Source organism: Schistocerca nitens, chromosome 8 (assembly GCF_023898315.1).
Source record: "Schistocerca nitens isolate TAMUIC-IGC-003100 chromosome 8, iqSchNite1.1, whole genome shotgun sequence".
NCBI lineage: Eukaryota > Metazoa > Arthropoda > Insecta > Orthoptera > Acrididae > Schistocerca > Schistocerca nitens.
The window spans coordinates 65,254,572-65,274,280 of NC_064621.1; the positions used below are offsets into that span (position 1 = coordinate 65,254,572).

The following is a 19,709-nucleotide window of genomic DNA, read 5'->3' on the forward strand; positions in this document are numbered from 1 at the left end:
ACGTAGAGAGAAGGGGTGTCGAGATAAGAAGAGGTGAGCAGTTCCACGGAAGCAGATGTGAAGGACCTAAGGTTAGTAGGATTTTCAGTGGCTCAGTTTGGATGAAAGGAATGGGGTGATTCGGACCAGTTTCGTATGCTGGGATGTCCAGGATCTGACAATGCCCCTCTGTCACATATCCTCACAACCAAGCACCACAGTAGTCGAGCTCTTGTATGCAGGGAGGAGGATGACAGTGTTTTCTGCTTTCAGGCTGGTGACAGCTTGGGACTTTGCTCAAGTAAGGTTTGGGGTTTTGGTGATATTTTTCAGGAAAGATTGAGAGGGAATGCAGAAAGTGAGGAATTCTTGGAATATTGGGAGGATGGTTTTAGGAAAGAGGAGGAGGAGAATTTGGGATTTGGGCTGGAACTTTTTCAGGCAGAGTTTGGTACTCACTCTGTTAGTAGTGGTTTGGGACTGGATGGTGAATTGGTATTTGCAGTTGAGATTTTGGGTAAATCAGAAGAGATCTTTGCCTAGGGTAGGGTGGTTAATTTGAGAATGGGGCTGAAGGTTAGGCTTGTAGAAAGAATGGATGTCTCAAGACCAGAGCGGGATCTGGCAGATATGTTAAGGATTGAATGGAAGCCAAGGTTGTGAGGTATTTGAATATGATTAGGGTTATCATTAGGCTTGGGTAGGAGTAGCTATGGGTTTGGAAGGTTAAGTAAGGAGGCCTCTTCTGTAAAAACCAAAAAGCAACTTTTTAAAGGATTTTCTTTTTTTTTTTTCTTTTTTTTACGCATGATTATGAACCAAAGCATATATAAGACTACACGTCGCCTTGTCATAAGCTTAGCTTAACAATAAATTATGGGCCATGCTCAAAACTACAAGCTAGAAACTACAGACTTAAACACTGAAAAATATTTAAGAAGCAAATTTTATCACACTGTGGAAGATACTATAAATGAGGAAGACAAGTACCCGATATTATTTTTTTCTTCATATAATATCTGTGTTTCTTTTAATGGATTCACGTGTACAACCATATTTATAAACTACAGAAGCAAATATTGGCAAATACTTAAAAAGGAAATGTTATTACAGTGTGGAAAATTGTAAGAAAGAGGGAGACATGTAACACCAATTCAGCTTTTTACATTGTAATACATCTCTCTCTCTCTCTCTCTCTCTCTCTCTCTCTCTCTTGTGTGTGTGTGTGTGTGTGTGTGTGTGTGTGTGTGTGTGTGTGTGTACACTATATGATCAAAAGTATCCAACACCGCCAAAAACATAATTTTTTCATATTAGGTGCACTGTGCTGCCACCTACTGCCAGGTACTCCATATCAGCGACCTCAGTAATCATTAGACATTGTGAGAGAGCAGAATGGGGCGCTCCGAAGAACTCACGGACTTCAAACGTGGTCAGGTGATTTGGTGTCACTTATGCCATACGTCTGTATGCGAGATTTCCACACTCTTAAACATCCATAGGTGCACTGTTTCCAATGTGATGGTGAAGTGGAAACTTGAAGGGACATGTACAGCCAAAAGCGTACACGCTGACCTCATCTGTTGACTGACAGAGACCGCCGACAGTTGAAGAGGGTTGTAATATGTAATAGGCAGACATCTATTCAGACAACCACACAGGAATTCCAAACTGCATCAGGATCCACTGCAAGTACTATGACAGTTAGGCAGGAGGTGAAAGAACTTGCATGTCATGTTCGAGCAGCTGCTCATAAGCCACGCATCATGCTGGTAAACGCCAAATGATGCCTCACTTGGTGTAAGAAACGTAAACATTGGATGATTGAAAAGAAGAAAAACATTGTGTGGAGTGATGAATCACGGTACACAATGTGGTGATCCGATGGCAGGGTGTGGGTATGGCGAATGCCTGGTGGATGTCATCTGCCAGTGTGTGTAGCGCAACAATAAAATTCGGAGGCAGTGGTGTACGGTGTGGTCATGTTTTTCATGGATGGGGCTTGCACGCCTTGTTGCTTTGCATGGCACTATCACAGCACAGGACTACACTGATATTTTAAGCACCTTCTAGCTTCCCACTGTTGACGAGCAATTCAAGGATGGCGATTGCATCTTTCAACACGATTGAGCACTTGTTCATAATGCACACCTTGTGGCGGAGAGGTTACACAATGATAACATCCCTGTAATGGACTGGCCTGCACATAGTCCTGACCTGAATCCTATAGAACACCTTTGGGATGTTTTGGAATGCTGACTTCATGCCAGGCCTCACTGACCGACATTGATACCTCTCCTCAGCACACCACTCTGTGAAGAATGGGCTGCCATTCCCAAAGAAACCTTCCAGCACCTGATTGAATGTATGGCTGCAAGAGTGGAAGGTGTCATCAAGGGTAAGGGTAGGCCAACACCACACTGAATTCCAGCATTACCAATGGAGGGCGCCACGAACTTCTAAGTCATTTTCAGCCAGGTGTCCGGATACTTTTGATCACATGGTGTACTTATGTAGGCATACAACAGTGTTCATTGCCTGAGCAATTTTTCCATCAAATAATTTTATATGACATCATATTATAATAAAGATTCTATTTTATTCTGTATCACTTTGTATTATTTGTGTGCATTATCTTATGTTATGTATTTGTATGTTCCAATTCCTCGTCATGACTTCAAATAAATTTTACATGTACATTTTGACAAAACATCCTTACAATATTTATTTGCTACAGATGGATAACCACAGAAATAAATAAATACATGTTGGTAATTCATGGAACTCATGTAGCCTCTTATTTAAAAAGCTGAGGTTCTTATACTGATATCACCGTACATTTATTCTTTTATGGGACGTGCAGTTGGGAACAAGAATTTCTTTGAAAATCGACAGCAACATTCATTCAGTGAACAAAAGATACAAGAAGTAGTTGTTGTGACTTAGCAAGACAGCCAAGTCACAACGAGAGGAAGCCGAAAGGCACGCGTTAAGCTCACGCAGATTGGCGTGAGGTCTGGAATAGTTAAAAGGAAATGAGAACTTAGAAAATGGACGCAGTTGCTGTAATACTTAACTTTAATCCACATTTGTAGAACATCGCTCTTGATGATACATGCTTCAAAATATTAATTATCAAAGCTATGGTGCCTTGCTAGGTCATAGCCAATGACTTAGCTGAAGGCTATGCTAACTATCGCCTCGGCAAATGAGAGCGTATTTGTCAGTGATCCACCTCTGGCTAAGTCGGCTGTACAACTGGGCGAGTGCTAGTACATCTCTCTAGACCTGCCGTGTGGTGGCGCTCGGTCTGCTATCACTGACAGTGGCGACACGCGGGTCCGACGTATACTAACGGACCGCGGCCGATTTAAAGGCTACCACCTAGCAAGTGTGGTGTCTGGCGGTGACACCACAGTAGTATTATGCCATTGAAGAAGGTGTTCGGCACTCTGGAGATACATTTGGAATATGTCTTCACAGGAGTTGATGACTCCTAGTGACAAACGAGATATTTCCAAATACAATTTAAGGCTCGTGTTCTGGAAAACTCCTCCTCACCCTTAGTAGGAATACTTTAAGTCTACTTATTGCATAATTGAAATTTGATACACTGATCTGTGGGCAATACTGCTCATATATTTATGAGAAGATTTACTGGGCGACAGGACAAGGAAGTGTACAACACTAAACTTTAACAAGTAATGGCTTCCCTATTCTGACATACAGAAGTAAACTTGGACATTAAGACAAACGAAGAATACAGTCCACTGAATTTTTAAGGTTATTTAAATGATGTGCAGTTGCACTACTTAGTAAGAGTGAGACAATTTTTTTATTTATTTTTGTATTTTTTGTAATTATATATATATATATATATATATATATATATATATATATATATATATATATATATATATAGCCTATTCAAAACACCCATACACATGAGTGTGTGTGTGTGTGTGTGTGTGTGTGTGTGTGTGTGTGTGTGTGTGTGTGTGTGTGTGTGTGTTTGAGAGAGAGAGAGAGAGAGAGAGAGAGAGGATATGTGGTGGGGAAATTTGAGGGCTTAAACTGGGTATGTGGTGGAGAAATGCAAGTGCAACTGCGTCTCCAATTATGAATGGGACTATGAGGTTTCTGGGCATTGTTGTCACAAACATGCCTTAAAGGGACATTTATAGCTTAAACCACTTGTGCATTGTTACTTTATTACTTTATGCTAAGGAAGGCTGTCAGCATAGGAAGTTGCTTAACAAACTGGGGTACACCACAAAAGTGTCATTCAACCATTTGATTGCTATTGTAAGACACAAAATATTGAACACCTACTTCATATTGGTCACCTGTAGTCAACAACACCAGCTGATGACCGTTACAAACAAATTATGGTTTGTAGATATCTCAAGGCGAAAGTAAATAAGCTACTAACTCCCCTTTTGAAGGCAACTAGGATGGTTGGGTTGATCCAAAGAGTATGCAACCATCTCCACATTATCAGTTTGGCCTCCAGGAGGTCCATTATGATTAGTACAACCCCCTTACCCTCCCAAAACCCTGACACATGAAGAAAGTGGACAATGAAACACTTGGAATGGAATCTAGATCACCTTATCTGTTCCAGTCATCCTGACATGAGTTTCCTTTGGTTTTTCCAAAAAATTTCAGGAAAATACCATGATTGTTGGCAGAAATCGTCTACAACTGACAAGTTCTCTTTCAGTGATTAAAATTTGTAACACATACTAAATCCTATTGCTGATTGTTTATAAGTACTATGTTATTTTATGTTATTCTCATACTGGAATTTCATAATTAATCATTTTATTATTGTTTTGCTTTCATTCAATAAGTTCTGGATGTGTTGTAATGTATTCTGTGCCAATGTGTCACTAAGATAAATGTCCATTTGAATAAAAATGAAATTTAAGGAGAATAAGGAAAAACTGTCTTTAGAAATGGGTAAATGAGGATGCAGGGAAAAAAGCAGTGATCAATATGAGCTGCCATGGCATCTTGAATTTATTGTTTTTCCTTTAAAAAATGTTGACTTTAATCTGATAACATATATGGTAATTCCTGTTGAGAAAATAGAAATTAAATGGAAAAAGTCAGTTTATTAGGGAATGTCGATAGTAGATCCTCAGAAATAGAATAATTGGAAATGTTATGGGAACTGGATGACAATATAACTTGATTTTAACAACACTTTGCTCTAATGTGTTGGCATGTTTCTAAATTAATGAACTGGTATGAAGGAGAAGTAGGTGTAAGGGGATATTATCTGAACCATTTATGATTTGTGGATGCTACTGTTTGTTTTTAACTTTTTAATTTTATTTTTGCTTCAATTGTAAAAGAACTACAACAAGATAAAACTCAGCAGAACAAGTATTAGGGGTATGAGTGCAAATTAACTGCAGTAAACCAAAATGATGCCTAGTACATATATTCGAGCAAGACAGTGAGGAATAAGAGAACCCCTTTACAATTAATAAATTCATGTAGTTACAGCAGTTGAAACAAAAAGTGTAAATATACACTAAAATAAATAAATATGAGAGGAGAAATAGCTGGATGATCATCTGGGGAACTGGGATTATATTTTTGAATTAACAACTCAATGTGTCTAAAAATAATTAATGTGCAGTGCCAGTTCTAAACAATCCTACAGAAACACAAAAATTAAGTATATACAACTTGAAATATATCTAACATAAGTTGAAAGCAGTACAGAGGGGGAAAAACACACTACAATAAACAAATGTGTTAGTGAAAGGACAAGAGACGAGGTGAGCAAATAAAGGATTGGCCAATGTGGCACAATCTACTGTATGTTAAGCAGACAGCATCAGGATACAGGCAACAGTACCTGGATGGAAAATTCTAGAAAAGGATTTTTTCAGTCAGTGGATGATAAACAGCTGATTATTACAACAACTACATAAATTTTTAAAGTCACAGCTACATTTAAAAATCAACAAAGCCAGAATATTAGTTAGTGATTTTGTTTCTTACAATCAGCTGAATAATAAATGTAAATAATAAAATTACAAACAAGTATACACTTTACAAACCTCCATGGGAACAGCTTCTGGTATAATTTCATCTTCAATAAAATCAGCAAGCCCAATCAGTGAACTCATGTTCAGTTCCATTTCCAGGTCGTGCACTTCACCTTGTAGCTTGTTCTTTCCCCAGGAGCGCGGATGGAGGTCTCTCCTTGGCTCAACAGTGTGCTCGAATCGCACTGCTACCTTCGGCATTGTCTCATCACTCGCTGGTACTTCTGCCCAAGCTCTTGAACGACATCCGAACTTACTCTGCAGATAAAGTTGATGGGAACTAACATGAGAATACACTCTGTCCAAGCAGAAGAATAACTTAATCTGTCTGAGAATGCCAGGGCATTTTTTTCTACTCCTGGGCCTGCATATTGTAAAACAATGCACAGCAGCTCTTTTATGAAAGATATCAGAGGCATTTGTTTCTCTAAAAAAAGAGGTACTGTCATTTAACTGTGGATTCAGATAGGAAGAATGTAAGTGAAATTAAATGTTTAATGCTTTGGAGGTTTGATGTGTTTTTGACAGTGAAATAACTGCCGTATGATATATTCATATATGATAATGCCTGAGGAAGGAATCTAATATATCTTTTCTCATTAAACAACACATTAATTACATTAAGAACATCAAGTTATATGGAACCAAAACACAAACAACGGATTTGTAATACAACACAGACATATGCAAATTCATCTGGAAGCTTTACAAATGTGCAATTGTGTTGATAATAGTGAAAACAACAAAATTTGTTTATAAAAAAATTCAAATGAACATAATTTTCTTCTTGCTGTAATCCTAAGCCAGATTTCATTGCAAAAGAGTCAGTCTTGTAACCCTTGTCAACACTCCTATTTGCTGGTATTTATGAATACCAGTAACATATATTTTCTAGCATTTATGAATACCGATAACATATATTTTCTAGAAAAATTATTTAGAACATAATGAATTAAGACAGTGTACCAGAAATAAATTTCTGCCTTAAGAAATGTAAATGCCTTGGCCCACTAGGCTATGCCTGTACATTGTTCATGAAAAACACGCCACAGAATGTGTTAGGTTCAAGCACAAGAATATACAAAATTCATCCATACATATTATAAAAATGGATGCATGTATGTACATATGCTCCACATATCCTCCTAAGTCACTGGACAGATTTCAAGGGTTAAGAACCACCAAGCTATCATAGTTTAGGAGATAAGACATCATAAACAATGAGATGTCACATCATGCATGACCTTTAAATGTATTATTTCTGTGCTACCAAATGTATTTGAAAATAAATTTCACAGGCAGTATCTACATATGCTGCTACATGCACCTATAAAAGTATATCTTGGTATCACACACAGTTCAAGAGGTATGATGTCATAATGATTAAGACGTGTGAAAAACTGCCACATTGTGCATGACGTTTAAATTTAATACTCCTTTTCTAACTCTACTCACAACACATTTTGTAGACACTACCCACACATGCTGCTGAATGTACCTACAAAAATACATATTTGTGTGAGACACATGTATTAGGAGATATGATGTAAGAAACACTGAGATGCATGGAAAATTGCTGCATCATGCATAACCTTTAAATTTATTACTTCTTTTCTACTAACTCCATTTGCAGCATACTTCACTGACAGTGTCCACAAATGATGCTAAATATACCTGCACACATATATCATTGCATGACACATAGCCCAAGAGATACAAAATCATAAAAATTGAGATATGTGAAAAAATGCAGTATCATGAATAAAGTTTTAACACCTTTATTCTTTACTACTAAGACAATCCCACAGTTGAGCAACTTAAGGAAATTCTTAACACTGGCAGGGTTTTTCACAGCTTTCAACTGTGAAGTGCAAACAGCTATAGATGAAAATGATAGCTGTAGAGACATTTACAGAATGACATTGTAGAAACGTGAAGCAGTTGCATCCAGTGTACAAAAATTGTCGAGGATCATGTTTCTTAATTTGGATACTGATACATTCATACAGTATGCACATGTCTTAGTATGACTATTTCATAATTTCAAATCTGTTTTTACAAATATATAGAAATGAAATCATTTTGAAACTTCACTACAAAAATGAATACTCAAGCAGTGTCGGGAATGTCAGCTAGTAAGACTATAATAACCTCATGTTGGCCTACAATGGTCATACTCTGAATTTAAAATGTATGGGATGATTTTCAGTATAAATCACTGGGTGGAGAAATAGATTTCCATTTGTCCTTTTTTTTCCCTTAGTCTTGAATTTATTATTTGATGGTAGAAGACCAGATACATATTTGTACATTCTATTCAACAAGTATCTGACAGAAACAGAAGATAAGTTACATCCCAGCTCTTTGATAAGGAGAAAAGGCCCTCAACAAAATTGTAAAATTATGAGGAGACAGAATGATTAGCTAGTACTTCCCTTCAGGAGATGAGATCCTAAGTACTGCCACTAGATGCACACACAATTAGAAAAAAAAGGTAGTCTAGCTTTCAGAAAAGTTAGTTCCTTTCTTGGGAAGGAAAGAGTGAAGTTAACGAAGGAGGGGCACAACACTCACCTCAAGCTGAGAGAGTCACCTGGCGTATCGATGGTCTGTCCTTCCTTTCTATTCTTCCCCATGTTATACCTCTCTCCTCTCTGAGAAAGGAACTTACTTTTCTAAAAAATACTTTTGTATTGTCTATCACCAGTACTGAGACATTCACTCCTGGAGTTGAAGTACTGGTGGCCATTTTGTGTCCTTGTTATTTTATGGCATAACAGTAAAAAAAAAAATTCTGGTTTTTGAAGTAGTGATGGAAGATCATATTACAAAATTTAAAAGTCACAAACTCAGAAACATTGAAAATTTCATTCACTTGCTCTTGCAGGTGTATGTACTCAGTGTATCGTGGTTCGTCACATGCTTTCAGACACATCTGTATGGTGTCAATGGTTTTGCAAGTTTCCATGATGTGCCCATGAAGTTCCTCTCGATTTGGAATGACAGTTGTATAAATTAACTGTTTAGATGTTCATCATAGAAATAATTGCCATCAGGGGAATATGCGAGCCATGAAACTGGCACTCCCAAAGTATCCAAAGTATGCAAGTATCCAGTGTAACTCAAATAACATAACTGAACTGTGCTGGATCCTCATCATAGACACACTAACTGCTTCCTCTTATTTGAAAGAGTGTATCATGTAACAAATCTGGCAGACTATTCTGACAAAAGCCCTTACAGACAGCACTTATGAGACAAGGAGAATATGTGAACCTTCAATTCCAGCCCTCACATTAATTATTAACTGCTGTTCATGGTTATTCAAATTTCCAGCCATTGCCCCATCTGAACACAAAACTGAAGAGACAAAAACAAATGATTGGCAGAGTGAGCTACAAACCATTGGCAGATGTGACCAGCTCCTGTAAGACCCACATACGCTGAAGGTGATACAGATACATGAACTGGCTATGACACATCCTTCATTTGGTCCTATGAGATACATAATATGTTATGGCAACATGCTGTGCCTTGATTTTGGGACCACTTTCAACAGTCTGCAAACTGAGTCTCTCTTGATGGGCATTTACAGTAAGTTTAGAAACATGTTACTTTTTGCAACAATGTTTCCAACCATGTCCGAAACATACTTGAAGCTCTGTTTGTTGTTCATGTCCCCGTTAACACTAGTGACAAACATTTCTATATGTGTATAAGCATCGTTCACAACACTGTGTCCAGTGAAGAGAATGGATTAATGATATGTCTACATCTACATCTACATCTACATGATTACTCTGCAATTCACATTTAAGTGCTTGGTAGAGGGTTCATCGAACCACAATCATACTATCTCTCTTACCATTCCACTCCCGAACAGCACACGGGAAAAACGAACACCTAAACCTTTCTGTTCGAGCTCTGATTTCTCTTATTTTATTTTGATGATCATTCCTACCTATGTAGGCTGGGCTCAACAAAATATTTTCACATTTGGAAGAGAAAGTTGGTGACTGAAATTTCGTAAATAGAACTCGCCGCGACAAAAAACGTCTTTGCTTTAATAACTTCCATCCCAACTCGCGTATCATATCTGCCACACTCTCTCCCCCATTACGTGATAATACAAAACGAGCTGCCCTTTTTTGCACCCTTTCGATGTCCTCCATCAATCCCACCTGGTAAGGATCCCACACCGCGCAGCAATATTCTAACAGAGGATGAATGAGTGTAGTGTAAGCTGTCTCTTTAGTGGACTTGTTGCATCTTCTAAGTGTCCTGCCAATGAAACTCAACCTTTGGCTCGCCTTCCCCACAATATTATCTATGTGGTCTTTCCAACTGAAGTTGTTCATAATTTTAACACCCAGGTACTTAGTTGAATTGACAGCCTTGAGAAATGTACTATTTATCAGGTAATTGAATTCCAACGGATTTCTTTTGGAACTCATGTGGATCACCTCACACTTTTTGTTATTTAGCATCAACTGCCACCTGCCACACCATACAGCAATCTTTTCTAAATCGCTTTGCAACTGATACTGGTCTTCGGATGACCTTACTAGACGGTAAATTACAGCATCATCTGTGAACAACCTAAGAGAACTGCTCAGATTGTCACCCAGGTCATTTGTATAGATCAGGAACAGCAGAGGTCCCAGGATGCTTCCCTGGGGAACAACTGGTATCACTTCAGTTTTACTCAATGGTTTGCCATCTATTACTACGAACTGCGACCTTCCTGGCAGGAAATCATGAATCCAGTCGCACAACTGAGATGATACCCCATAGGCCCACAGCTTGATCAGAAGTTGCTTGTGAGGAACGGTGTCAAAAGCTTTCCAGAAATCTAGAAATACGGAATCAACTTGAGATCCCCTGTCGATAGCGGCCATTACTTCGTGCGAATAAAGAGCTAGCTGCGTTTCACAAGAACGATGTTTTCTGAAACCATGCTGATTACGTATCAATAGATCGTTCCCTACAAGGTGATTCATGATGTTTGAATACAGTATATGCTCCAAAACCCTACTGCAAACCGACGTCAATGATATAGGTCTGTAGTTCGATGGATTACTCCTACTATCCTTCTTAAACACTGGTGCAACCTGCGCAATTTTCCAATCTGTAGGTACAGATCTATCGGTGAGTGAGCGGTTGTATATGATTGCTAAGTAGGGAGCTATTGTATCAGCGTAATCTGAAAGGAACCTAATCGGTATACAATCTGGACCTGAAGACTTGCCCGTATCAAGCGATTTGAGTTGCTTCGCAACCCCTAAGGTATCTACTTCTAAGAAACTCATGCTAGCAGCTGTTCGTGTTTCAAATTCTGGAATATTCCATTCGTCTTCCCTGGTGAAGGAATTTCGGAAAACTACGTTCAATAACTCCGCTTTAGCGGCACAGTCGTCGGTAACAGTACCATCGGCACTGCGCAATGAAGGTATTGACGGCGTCTTGCCGCTTGTGTACTTTATCTTTACATACGACCAGAATTTCTTCGGATTTTCTACCAAATTTCGAGGAAATGAAGTCCGTGCCAAATTTCACGCGTCTGTAAATTTTAGCTAATCTTCCAGATTTCGCATTCTTCTGAACTTCACATGCTTTTTCCGTTGCCTCTGCAACAGCGTTCGGACCTGTTTTGTGTACCATGGGGGATCAGTTCCATCTCTTACCAATTTATGAGGTATGAATCTCTCAATTGCTGTTGCTACTATATCTTTGAATTTGAGCCACATCTCGTCTACATTTGCATAGTCAGTTCGGAAGGAATGGACATTGTCTCTTAGGAAGGCTTCTAGTGACACTTTAACTGTTTTTTAAATAAAATTATTTTGCGTTTGTTTCTGGTGGATTTGGAAGAAACGGTATTGAGCCTAGCTATGACGACCTCGTGATCACTTTTATCCCTGTATCAGTCATGATGCTCTCTATTAGCTCCGGATTGTTTGTGGCTAAGAGGTCAAGTGTGTTTTCGCAACCATTTACAATTCGTGTGGGTTCATGGACTAACTGCTCGAAATAATTTTTGGGGAAAGCATTTAGGATAATCTCGGAAGATGTTTTCTGCCTACCACCGGTTTTGAACAAGTATTTTTGCCAACATATCGAGGGAAGGTGGAAGTCCCCACCAACTATAACCATATGAGTGGGGTATTTATTTGTTACAAGACTCAAATTTTCTCTGAACTGTTCAGCAACTATATCATCGGAGTCTGGGGGTTGGTAGAAGGAGCCAATTATTAACTTAGTTTGGCTGTTAAGTATAAACTCCACCCATACCAATTCGCAAGGAGTATCTACTTCAGCTTCACTACAAGATAAACCACTACTGACAGACACAAACACACCACCACCAATTCTGCCTAATCTATCTTTCCTGAACACCATCTGAGACTTTGTAAAAATTTCTGCAGAACTTATTTCAGGCTTTAGCCAGCTTTCTGTACCTATAACGATTTCAGCTTCTGTGCTTTCTATTAGCGCATGAAGCTCAGGGACTTTCCCAGCACAACTACAACAATTTTCAACTACAATTCCGAATGTTCCTTGATCCAAGCACGTCCTGTGTTTGCCATGCACCCTTTGAGATTGCAGCCCACCCCGTACTTTCCCGAGGCCTTCTAACCTAAAAAACCGCCCAGTCCACGCCACACAGCCTCCGCTACCCGTGTAGCTGCCAGCTGAGTGTAGTGAACTCCTGACCTATTCAGTGGAACCCGAAACCCCACCATCCTATGGTGCAAGTCAAGGAATCTGCAGCCAACACGGTCGCAAAACCGTCTGAGCCTCTGATTCAGACCCTCCACCCGGCTCTGCACCAAAGGTCCGCAGTCGGTTCTGTCAACGATGCTGCATATGGTGAGCTCTGCCTTCATCTCATAAGCAAGTCCGGCAGCCTTCACCAAATCAGATAGCCGCTGGAATCCAGAGAGAATTTCCTCAGATCCAAAGCGACACACGTCATTAGTGCCGACATGTACCACCACCTGCAGCTGGCTGCCCCCTGTGCTCTTCATGGCATCCGGAAGGACCCTTTCCACATCAGGAATGACTCTACCTGGAATGCACACGGAGTGCACACTGGATTTCTTCCCCTCCTTAGCCGCCATATCCGTAAGGGGCCCCATTATGGGCCTAACATTGGAGCTCCCAACTACCAATAAGCCCACCCTCTGCGATTGCCCGGACCTTGAAGGCTGAGAATCATCCTCTGAAACAGGGCAGGCAGCTGCATCTGCCTCAGCCAGAGACAGTACTTAAAACCTGTTTGTCAGACGCACCGGGGAGGTTTTCTGATCAGCCTCTGGGGACGTCTTTCGCTGCCTGCCATGCCTTGGAACGACCTCCCAATCAACCACAGGCGAGGGCTCAGCCCCACTGCGGGCAGCAACTGGGGCAACCACAGCAGCAGACCGATCTGGGGACAGACGCGATGAGGTTGACATCCCCGTGATACCCAAGTCCGGCTCCCAACAGTGGTGCCCATTGGCAACAGCCTCAAGCTGCGCGACCAAAGTCAGCGCCGCCTGCAGCTGTGAGCGAAGTGATGCCAACTCGGCCCTCATCCGAACACAGCAACCACAGTCCCTGTCCATTCTAGTCGATATTAAACAACAGTTACTGAAACACGAGTCCGTGCCTAGACAACGCAAGGGAAACACGCAAAGAATGTATGAACTAACCTGTACAAATGCCTAACGACTGCGCTACAATCTGCCTGAATTTACGATTACAGTAACTAAAACTCAAAATTACACCTCCTATACGAAACTCGCATGCAATTTAAGTAAGAATCTACTAAGTAAACACAGAAAAGAAGCTATATACGTATCTTTCTGTGCTGTCGATGTGCACCAACTGGGAGCTGAGGCCACACTGGTCTCTGAGAGCCTACTAGACAGACAAGTGCCACTGACGTACCAAAACAAAACAAATGCCTCACAACTGCGCTACAATCTGCCTGAATTTACGAGTACAGTAACTAAAACTCAAAATTCCACCTCCTATACGAAACTCACCCGCAATGTAAGTAAGAATCTACGAAGTAAACACAGAAAAGAAGCTATATAAGTATCTTTCTGCGCTGTCGAGGTGCACCAACGGGGAGCTCAGGCCACACTGCATAATTAATACTCAACAATAGAAGCAGATGAAGACAAAAATGTAGGTTTTGTGTTGGCTGAAAAAACAATATAGCAGTCATTGCGGGACTGATATACTGCATGAGATGAATGTAGGAGATGGTGCTGCTTCACTAGGATTACAAGATTTGATTTCAAAATTTTTCATGGCTATTTGTTTCAAAGAAAGGCACAAATTTTTCAGAAATACAAGAAATTCCTTTCAAAGTCAGCTCTAGCTTCAATTTTTGAAGCGTTGGTTGAAGGATTTTGCAAAGATGATCCAATCATGTAAATAATGCTAAACTATATGTTTTATTGTACACTGAAATCCATTAATATGGAGTGCCGTTTTACCCTGGGATTTTTATACTTTGCACCTCACACATTCCACATTCTCCTCTGCCTCGTAGAGTACAACACAATGAATATCTATGTCTTGACACAACACCAACAGACTTTTGACCTTACCACACAATGCAGAACAACGTAATTACTAAACTCTGCTGCATGGCTGCATGGAGTAAGTCATACACATAAACAAACACCAGCACCAGATAGTGGCGTTTAGCAGCAGCAGGCCAGAGACAAAGTTTCCTTTGATCTGTACCAACAGAGTCAAGAATAGCTGCTTTCATATTAACAAAATGCTGTGAACACTGATAGTCCGGCAATAGCCGCAAATAATGTTGTAAAACATGTTTCAGACACCGTGTAAATGCTGCTGTAGACAGGCATCTGATTAAATCTTGGTTTCCTTCATTACACCATTTGTTGTGTTATGGATCCTGTCTTAGCAATGTCTTAATACACTACTGGCCATTAAAATTGCTACACCACAAAGAGGACATGCTACAGATGCTAAATTTAACCGACAGGAAGAAAATACTGTTATATGCAAATGATTAGCTTTTCAGAGCATTCACACAAGGTTGGCGCTGGTGGCGCCACCTACAACATGCTAACATGAGGAAAGTTTCCAACTGATTCCTCATACACAAACAGCAGTTGACCGACGTTGTTGTGATGCCTCGTGTAAGGAGAAGAAATGCGTACCATCATGTTTCCGACTTTGATAAAGGTCGGATTGTAGCCTATGGCGATTGCGATTTATCGTATCGTGACATTGCTGCTCGCATTGGTCAAGATCTGATGACTGTTAGCAAAATATGGAATCGGTGGGTTCAGGAGGGTAATACGGAATGCTGTGCTGGATCCCAACGGCCTCATATCACTAGCAGGCATCTTATCCACATGGTTGTAATGGATCGTGCAGCCACATCTCGATCCCTAAGTCAACAGATGGGGACGTTTGCAAGACAACAACCATCTGCACGAACAGTTCGACGACGTTCGCAACAGCATGGACTATCAGCTCAGAGACCATGGCTGTGGTTACCCTTGACGCTGCATCACAGATAGGATTGCCTGCGATGTTGTACTAAATTATGAACCTTGGTGCACTAATGGCAAAACGTCATATTTTCGAATGAATCCAGGTTCTGTTTACAGCATCATGATGGTCGCATCCGGGTTTGGCGACATAGCGGTGAACGCACATTGGAAGCATGTATTCATCATCGCCATATTGGCGTATCACCTGGCATGAAGGTATGGGGTGCCATTGGTTACACCGTATTGGTCACCTCTTGTTCGCATTGATGGCACTTTGAACAGTGGACGTTAAATTTCAGATGTGTTACGACCTGTGGCTCTACCCTTCATAACCCTATATTTCAGCAGGATAATGCACCACTGCATGTTGCAGGCCCTGTACGGGTCTTTCTGGATACAGAAAATGTTCAACTGCTGCCCTGGCCAGCATATTCTCCAGATCTCTCACCAACTGAAAATGTCTGGTCAATGGGGGCCGAGCAACTGGCTCGTCACAATACGCCAGTCACTACTCTTGATGAACTGTGGTATTGCGTGGAAGCTCCATGGGCAGCTGTACCTGTACACGCCATCCAAGCTCTGTTTGACTCAATGCCCAGACGTATCAAGGCCATTATTAAGGCCAGAGGTGGTTGTTCTGGGTACTGATTTCTCAGGATCTATGCACCCAAATTGTGTGAAAATGTAATCACATGTCAGTTCTAGTATAATATATTTGTCCAATGAATACCCATTTATCATCTGCATTTCTTCTTCTTGTAGCAGTTTTAATGACCAATAGTGTAAAATTCAACAGGGATTGTATAGTTAAGTCTAATTCCCATATGAAAATGCTATTTTATTCTCAACTGTGCAGTTTTAGTTCCACTGCCATTTGCATGCCCATAGACTGAAATCATATCTGTCAGAGTACTAAGTATATAACCTAAATAAACCGATCAATTACCAGGCAATTCACCCCCCCCCACCCCCACCCCCACCACCACCACCACCACCACCACCAATGCATACGTAAAATGTTCAAAACAGATCATCGCAAATGCACAAAAATTGCAAGTCAAATGTGACTCTTAATCAACACTTCGCCATCCGCGATACCATGAAAGTATTGTGAGACTGACCTGTATCAATGGTATCACTCAACCACCTTATGAAATTAATTTTAGTTTTTGGCTATGAACTACAGTTTTTGGATATTTTTTCAACACAGAGTGAATGTAAACTTTGATTGATAATTAACAAATAGTGGTTTTACAGACATATGTTTAAATGAACTACTTCCTTTTTGTAAGATTTTTGTAGAAGCATAAACATATTGTGAATTGATGTGGACATTATTGGTACTGGAATCAAGTTGTTAAAAGACACACAAGCAAACTAAAGTGATGGCCGATATTAAGGATGCATCACAAAACATTACATGAAATATGTACACATGAAAAAAGAAAACAAAGCAAGTAGTTTGGGAATATCATCACGAAAAATACGAACAGGTAAATCTACACATCAAGGACAAATGTGGAAACTCTAACTAGCCTAATATTAAGTTACAACACAATAGAACTGTTCTCAAACCAATAATTTTATACACAGCTTAAAATGTTTTCCTGAATTATATAAACAAGAGTTAAAAAATTACATAATTATTTTAGTACACTATTACAAGAATGAGAGAACAGTAAACCCAAGGAAGTATTAAGCCTGAAAAGAAAAAGAGTAATACTGCAAAATCGACAGTGTTCAATGGGATAAACTTACATGAACAACCAGATGCATGACAAGGTGCCTTTCAAGCAAAGGAGAGCAAACAGGCTCACTTGAAAAGAATAAGAAAACTCTGAGTAAAAAGAAAGAAAAGTTCACAGCAAAGTTGAATGATTTTTGTAATGAGAAAATCACAGCCTAGATCATGAATTCTATTGTAATAACATGTTTCAGCCAAATCAGGCCATTCCAAAATTTGGAGAGGATGACAGCTATCACAAGCATTAGCTGGTGCACATTGTCAAATCTTAGCATTCACCAATTCATGATGGTCGTAACTACCATCCTCTCCATATTTTGTACAGAGCGATGTGGTGCAGTGGTTAACACGCTGGACTCGCATTCGGGAGGACTACGGTTCAAACATGCGTCCAGCCATCCTGATTTGGATTTTCCATGATCTCCCTAAACCACTTCACGCAAATGCCAGGATAGTTCCTGTGAAAGGGCACAGCCGATTTCCTTCCCCATCCTTCCCTAATCTGAGCTTGTGCTCTGTCTCTAATGACCTCGTTGTCGACAGGACCTTAAACACTAGTCTACTCCTCCTCCATATTTTGTATGAGAAGATGGCCTAACACAGCCTAAACCAGTTGTCACAATAAAAATATGTGACCTAGAATGTGTTTTGTTCATAAAATTATAGAAGTGTGAGGTCACATGCCCCCGCCCCCCTCCTCTCCCCACACACCCACCTCTTCTTAAACGTGTGACTTGATTTCAACAAAACTTGGTATACACGCTACACTTACTGTCTTGAAAGAAACACTGGGGGTAAGAGCTACCTGGTTTCCTGGTTTCCATTGGTGTGTGGGTGACATACAAGGTGGACAGAGACTGGGGAATGGAGTGGGAGGGAGCAAGCAATGGAGAAGTGCATGTTGGGAATTACTAGTAGTGACAGGAAAACAATCAAACGTTTAAGAAACAGATTGAAGTGGAAGGCACAGTCAAAATGAAAATAAAAGGGCTGAAGCATGTGGATAGGCAAATGAATGATTATGAGAGATAAGAAAAGACTAAGATAGTGTATTTATGGAAGATGGGGCAGATCACATTAGAAAACAGACAGGATGAGCACAGCAGCATATAGCTGAAGACTCTAATGGACAAAAAATTTTAGTTTACTCATGCAGTAAATGTTGATAATTACACACTCACCCTCCAACATACATTCCCCCCCCCCCTCCCCCTTCCCCCTCCCTGAATCAATAAATACAGCTTTCTGTGTCAGAGGGATAGCACTCCTGTAAAAACGGTGAATGTAATAATTCAAACTGTCTCATTGATGAAATGTCATCAGACCTCATAGTCAGCATATATAATGGGCAAGGTGAACGATATCACTAGCTTTGATTGAATCTTCATGATTACACAGGAAGTCGGGTTTTCACTTGTTGTAGTCTCAAGTGTATACTGTGAGCATTAGTTTTGGAAAAAAACTGCCAACACAACAGTCAATTGTTGTGGGCAATAACATGCTTTCAAGCAGCAGGTATTGTTAACTATACAGGATTGTATTGGTAGACAGGCAGGCCACAGTGCAGCAAATCAGTCACCAAATAAATGATAGACAATAACAGCCAGTGAGTAGCCATATAAGATAGGGTCACCTGCTAACATTTTACAGGACACACATTAGCATGGGGCTTTATATAAACCAAGTATTATTATTATTATTATTATTTCTTTCTTTTCTCAGACGTTATGTCTGGTCAAAAATGGAAAGTGACGCAGACCTTGATCAAGCGTGACTTCCTTTTAACTGTACGGTATATGTTATATTGCATTTAGGGACTTTTGGGTGATTGAACATGTATCAATAATTACGGATTTCTGTAGTTGTATATATAAGTTTGGATGTAGCTGTATTGCATTGATGTACTGGTGGATATTGTGTGGTATGACTCCTGTAGTTGATAGTATAATTGGTATAATGTCAACTTTATCCTGATGCCACATGTCCTTGACTTCCTCAGCCAGTTAGATGTATTTTTCAATTTTTTCTCCTGTTTTCTTTTGTATATTTGTTGTATTGGGTATGGATATTTCGATTAGTTGTGTTAATTTCTTCTATTTATTGGTGAGTATGATGTCAGGTTTGTTATGTGGTCTTGTTTTATCTGTTATAATGGTTCTGTTCCAGTATAATTTGTATTCATCATTCTCCAGTATATTTTTTGGTGCATACTTGTATGTGGGAACGTGTTGTTTTATAAGTTTATGTTGTAAGGCAAGCTGATGATGTATTATTTTTGCTACATTGTCATATCTTCTGGGGTATTCTGTATTTGCTATTATTGTACATCTGCTTGTGATGTGATCTACTGTTTCTATTTGTTGTTTGCAAAGTCTGCATTTATCTGTTGTGGTA

The 19,709-nt window shown here is 39.9% G+C and overlaps 1 protein-coding gene across 2 annotated transcripts in view; it reads right to left on the reverse strand.

Moving 5' to 3' along the window:
• The window catches only part of LOC126198474 (UHRF1-binding protein 1-like), a 458,855-nt gene that overhangs the window by 58,769 nt on the left and 380,377 nt on the right, over positions 1-19,709 (reverse strand). For both annotated transcript variants that reach the window (XM_049934830.1, XM_049934829.1), the window contains one exon: positions 6,057-6,302. In XM_049934830.1, coding sequence (XP_049790787.1) covers positions 6,057-6,302 — 246 coding nt within the window. The remainder of the gene's footprint in view (positions 1-6,056; positions 6,303-19,709) is intronic.